At 54.0% G+C, this 6,000-nt stretch overlaps 1 protein-coding gene across 2 annotated transcripts in view; it reads left to right on the top strand.

The window, feature by feature from the left end:
- The first annotated feature begins 2,257 nt into the window (after nucleotides 1-2,257).
- LOC116942707 (R-spondin-3-like) overlaps nucleotides 2,258-6,000 on the top strand; it is a 29,705-nt gene continuing 25,962 nt past the window's right edge. The window contains exons 1-2 of one of the 2 annotated variants that reach the window (XM_076067316.1): nucleotides 2,258-2,523; nucleotides 3,003-3,685. In XM_076067316.1, the coding sequence (XP_075923431.1) occupies nucleotides 3,592-3,685 (94 nt within the window). In that variant the 5' untranslated portion in view covers nucleotides 2,258-2,523; nucleotides 3,003-3,591. Of the gene's footprint in view, nucleotides 2,817-3,002; nucleotides 3,686-6,000 lie in introns of both variants that reach the window. The other variant, XM_076067315.1, reaches the window with a different exon arrangement.

The following is a 6,000-nucleotide window of genomic DNA, read 5'->3' as shown; positions in this document are numbered from 1 at the left end:
ACAAAAAGGTAGAATGTGTCATCATGTTGCTGGTGTTCTGCTAGTCCGAATAAATAACCAGAGCCGTTGCATGTATGTTGGACTTCTTTCGCACCGTACGCAGCCAAGCGTGCTAATCGGAGCTCCTGCTGAAAGGGCAACACTCGCTCTTTACGTACGTACACATTTATGGACATTATCTGTAAACTGTTTTGCGAATCGGTTAGCGAGGTCATTTTAGCATGTTGCTACTTCCAGCTTTAAAACAACAAAAACTCGCCGTTGTTCGTACGTGTGCCGTCTGCAACGTACTCGCTTTGCGGTGTCCACGCGTGTACTCCCCCGTTTCAGTATAAAACGTTAGAATGGGATTCACCCTTTTTGGCAATCAAATAGGTGTTAAGATGTTCAAACACCAAATAGATCACTTCTTCAAGCAAGCAAGCCTGCATCACCCACACGTGCATGCAAACAAAACACGCTCTAATAATTAATACACCCATTGTCTTTTAAACTGATCGGTCTGCACCAGAGACAGCCTTCTTAATGGCCCCATGATACTCCTATTTCGTTTTCTACGTTTCCTGGTGCAAAGGCATTTTTTTAACGTATCATTTGTGTAATTAACATTGTTTTTGCCACGGAGGCCAATGCCCCGCACGAACTTCAAAGCGTCCCTTACATGAAATATACAAAACGCAAACGATCGAATCTCCCAGAGCGCCGCTCCCTGCGCCCTATTCGGCGCTATCAGTCGGCTGCATATTTTGCGTGCACCTCGGGGTCTCCGTGGGGACATGAGGGGTATCCGTGTCTGCCTCTGTATCTCCATGTGTATCGGTATCTCCCTACGGTTCTCCGAGTCTCTCTACGCTTATCCGTCTGCATCTGTTTCACCCTGTGTCTGTGTGTCGCTCGACGTGTATCTGTGTGTTTCTGTGCGTGTCTCCAAGCTTCTGTGTGTCTGTGCATTTCTGTGTGTCTCTATCTGTGCATGTGCGTCTCTCTCTCTCTCTCTCTGTGGTCCTCTGTACCTCTTCGCGTCTCTGTGTGTCTATGATTGTGTCCGCCTCTCTGTGTTGCTTTGTAGCTTAACGTGCTCTTCGTAACTACGGCCAACGACCCACAGAGCAAGTGAAGAGCATCGTATCATCATCACCATTATCACCAACCATAGACTATCCACTGCTGGATGAAGACCCAAACCAAGCCGCCTCGTCGCTCCATCTCCGCGGCGGACGCGTGCTCGCTCCTTTGACGCACGCGTATGCAGGCATAGCAGCATGAACTCCTACCGACTTTGTGATGTGTCGAAAGGTTCTGCCAAACAACGAGGCTATTTGTGTGAAGGGCAATTGGGTAGAGAAAGAGGCGCAGTTTTTTATTATTATGATTATTATTATCAAGAGCTGGCATAGAAGATAAAGGGTATAATTAAATCATTTGCGGTCGTAGTCTTACAGGTGTCGGTTAATCTCTGTTGAGGTTTGTTATAATTCCCTGGTAGTTTAGGGATATTCTGAAGTTCAACTGGAGTACATATTGTGGGCATTATTCAACACTTAGTGAAGAAAAACAGATCCCGAAAGGCTGCCGAGCAGCCTCTTGCAGCGTCACGACACACACGCGCGCGCGCACGGTGCCATCAAAGCCGTCATGTTTAGATTTCCACATTTCCCTGGGCGATATTCCCAAAGAAACAAAAACACGTGCCGATCCCCCCCCCCCCCAAAAAAAAGCGTGGCGCTGCGAAGACCTCTACCAACATCTCGCGCCCACGGCACAATCCTCAAAACACCGCGAGCTCTCGGTGCCATCCGTGGTAGAGGAGGCTGTCACGGCGTGGTGTACACTCCTGAGATGCGTTGGCACCGTTTCCGTTCTTTCATAAGAAGTGCGCGCCTTGCACTCGGTAGCCCCAAGACGCACATTTACACCGAATCCTTAAGATTCTCCGCAAGCCGCAAAGCAAGATGTTTGGCCGATGCCCTCTCCAGCCAGCCACCCCCCACCACCACACACACACTCTCTCAACCCCCCCCCTCCACACTCCTCCTCCATACCTCCTCCAGCACAAGCCACTCTCTCCTCTCTTCTCCGTCCCACCTCCTCGCTCCCCACCCCCCACTAACCTAACACCGGCTCCCACCCTCCCTACCTCCCTCCCTCCCTCCCCCCTTGTCGAGACTCACCCAAGCGCCGCCCTGGCCCCCATCAATTCCTCCCCCCACCTCAAGCTGCCCCCCCCCCCCTTGAGTCCCCCTCGTAGCGCTGACGCCATCGCCAGGATCTCTGCGGGAGCTAAAGAGGAGCGGTACCCATGAGTGGAGAGACCCATTCCTGAGCTGGGAGGCGAGCGAGCAAGTGGCCGGCCCGCTCCTCCCTCCTCCTCCGTGTCTCCCCACGAACCAGAGCCCCTGAGCTGCGCTGTGCCGTGGCAGGCACATTTGTTTTAAATTAAAACTCGTTTTCCGTTCGCTGCTCGCTCCCGGCAGCGCACTAACGCCCTATCGCTTACGCCGCCACTCGCGAGAACTTCATCCGGTAATAAATTTCCAAGTGTGTTTCTCTCCCTCCTCTCTCTACATCTCTTCCTTTGACTTGTTTTGTATTATAGTCATTATATTATTACGACCGTTATCGTTTTATTATTTTGTATCCCAGGAGGAAACCCGCCTTCTGTTATAACCAGTAGACATTTGAAGGATGTTTTATAACTTGAAGGTTACGCGCCACTACCGCCGGCACCACCACCGCCACCGCAACCCCCCCTCGTATTAAATACAAACGCGACAGTGAGCAGAGCGCATGCTGTCTCCAAGCCCGGCGTTGCGCAGGTAAGTCGGGGACAATTTATCCCTCCGGTTAACCGAACCGACCTTTGTGGAACAGTCGAGTTGTTTTTGTTCATTTACGTGAACGCATATTTGCGGCGAGCTTTGAGCCGTTCCCCGAATCGTCGGACCCCCAATTGGAGCCTGAACCTCTTGAGACCGTGGCTCATGCTCTCCCTTCTCACACAGGCGATCACGGAGGCGACGTGAGCCAGACTCACGATGCGCACACGCGAAGGCAGCGTGCCCAGTGAGCGCTCGCGTCTACCTGGCGGGGCACGTCGCTGAGCCGCGACCAAAACAAACAGCACGGGACGAGACACACTCACACAGAGTGAGAGATAGAGAGAGACACGCGCACGCACACAGAGAGAGAGACACACACATAACGAGAGACAGAGAGGATCACATCCTCCGATTTCAAGGTACCAAGAGCGGCGCGTCCGTTAGGATAAAAGGAAAAGGCGCGCGCGCGCGACTCTCCGAGCCAAGAGCGTGACCAAGAGCACGGAGCGAGCGGAGCGACGGCTGCGTTGACATGAGAAGCGACGGTGCGATGCACGTATTGCATCGGGACGATATTGTAGCCACGTAGTCGACAGTGCGGCATCCGCGCTACTCGGAAGCTCTTAAAGGGGGGGGGAGGGAGGAAAGTGGGAAGAAGACTGCGAGCTTCGACTCTCGAGGACGGGACGAGTTGTCTATGGGCAGCAATAGCTGCAGCCAAGCGCGTCTGCTCGAGCCGCAGTGAACCTGGCTGGTGCCCGGCAAAGCGACTATGCAGTTCCATGTGCTCCTGCTCATGGTCGCCTCTCTCGTGGATTTTACGGACGGCCACAACGCGACGGCGAGGGCCAAGCGGCACAGACGAAGTGAGTATACGTGTGTTTGTGTGTGTACACACGTGTGTTTGTGTGTGTACACACGTGTGTTTGTGTGTGTACACACGTGTGTGTTTGTGTGTGTACACACGTGTGTTTGTGTGTGTACACACGTGTGTGTGTGTATGTGTACACGTGTGTGTGTACACGTGTGTGTGTGTGTACACGCGTGTGTGTGTACACACGTGTGTGTATGTGTACACGTGTGTGTGTGTACACACGTGTGTGTGTATACACGTGTGTGTGTGTACAAACGTGTGTGTGTGTACACACGTGTACACATACACACACACGTGTTTGTGTATGTGTACACGTGTGTGTGTATGTATACACGTGTGCGCGCACGTGTGAGTAGCGAGTAGGGCGCGCTGCGCTGCGAACGCGGCCACCCGAGTTCGATTCCCGCTCAGGGCCAGTGACATTGCTGTAATCTGAACCTCCCCTAAGTTGACTCAGCCTCAAATGAGTGACCTGGTGCGTTGTGTAAACATCGACACTGGGAAGACAAAGGCGGGCGGGCGTGATTCAGGCCACAACATCGCCTCGGGTTCCTTTCCGGCCTTCACGGGTGCTCTCAAACAGTACTTGACTCAAAAGTACGGTATGGCTATACGGGGGATCTTTGTCTATGTGTGTGTGCACGTCATATTTTAGTATCAACTTTGCGCATCCACGGCACAAATACAACGGCAATGCCTAGACCTCTGCCGAGTGTTTAGAGAAACTGCTGTTTGCGAGCACCTACTGGGGCCGAATTCCTACGGAGTGGAGTGGCTAGCACCATGCCCTAATTTAAGATTGAGTCGGCCTAGGGGGGGGGGGGGGGGGGCGAGGGGGGGCGGAAAGTCTCGGACTTGCAAGCGGCGATGTAATCCGTGTCCAGGTATCGAACCATTATAGTCGAGTTTCGTAGTAGCTCAGTGCGCGAAACCACCGTGTCACTGCTCACACCGACAGACACGGACACACACAACGACACGTGCAAAACATAAACACACCCCCCCCCCCCTCGTATAGCCTTAACTGACTTTTGGGGCAAGTGTTGTTAACGAGCCGGGTACGGCACACGAGGGGGTGGTTGGCCAGCACCCCCACGCACGGCCGCCTTTGTCTCCCTTCGTGGCGATGTTTACGCACCGGGGTACTCATTTGGGTCTGAGTCGATCGAGGGGTTAGGGCCCCAGCGCCGGTTGACAGTGTCGCCACTCTCCTTGGTCGCGAGCGGGAATCGAAACTCGCGTTGCCCGGTTAGGGGCGCAGCGCGCTAACCACTGCGCCATCGCCACCCCCCCCCCCACCGCTGAAGACACGCGCGCGTGACACGCACGCGCGCGTGTCACGCGAAGACGTACTCGACTTAATTGCTTTACCGTCGCCGCGAAACAGCTGTGAGCCCGAGTAACGATCGCTCGGCCGCGGAGTGGGGGGTTCACGCGAACGGGGCGCGCGCGCGGACGGACGACTTGACTGGTGAACGCGATTCGTGAAGAGTCACGGGTGCCGCACGGACTGCCAGTGGTCGCGGCGGTTCAGTCGTTGACTGCCGAGCCGCGTAAACCATCGTCCGCTCAGACATCGGCCGTGCCCAAAGTGGCAATAACCTCTTTGTTGTTGTTGTTGTTTTGAACCCGTGGTCATATTTACATGTGTCATTAAACGTACGCAGAAACTTCACGTAGGTCGACGGCGCGTCTGAGAGCGCACTCCTTGCGCTTGTGAAGTTGGCCACTTCCAGTTCGATTCCTGGCCCGCGACCGACATCAGTAGCGGATGCCGTAATGGGCAGACAAAGATCCCCCGTGTAGCCTTAAGAGACTGTTGGGGCGAGTGCTGCTAGCGAGTACCTATGAAGGCCGGCACGGCGCACTTGGCGGTGGGTGGCCAGCACCACGTCCGGCCGCATTTGTCTCCCCAGTGGCGTTGTCTACACACCGCACCAGGTACTCATTTGAAGAGGCTGGGTCGACCTAGGGGAGGCTCAGGACCGGTTCAGATAATCGTCACTGGTGTTGGCCGTGAGCGGGAATCGCTACACACACACGCGCGCTCCACCAAAACGCAACTGACCAGCGTGGTGAAGTATGGTCAACTAACTGATTGGCATGGTAGTTGTGAAAAAGGCTTTCGTCCAGCAGTGGAATGGCAACGGGAGTGTTAGTTAGTATGTATAACACACGTATATAATGGGGAGAGATGGAAAAAAATAACTACGAGTGCCAAAGACTCGCCGAGGAGTGCCCAGTTTCAGATGTTTGGACGGTATACTGTTATATATTAAATAAGTATTTGCTTGTCGTGGAAGGAAC

Source organism: Petromyzon marinus, chromosome 15 (assembly GCF_048934315.1).
Source record: "Petromyzon marinus isolate PM22_M1 ecotype Great Lakes invasive population chromosome 15, UKy_Petmar_22M1.pri1.0, whole genome shotgun sequence".
NCBI lineage: Eukaryota > Metazoa > Chordata > Hyperoartia > Petromyzontiformes > Petromyzontidae > Petromyzon > Petromyzon marinus.
Note: the sequence above shows the minus strand (reverse complement) of the source record. Positions and strands in the feature narration are given on the sequence as shown.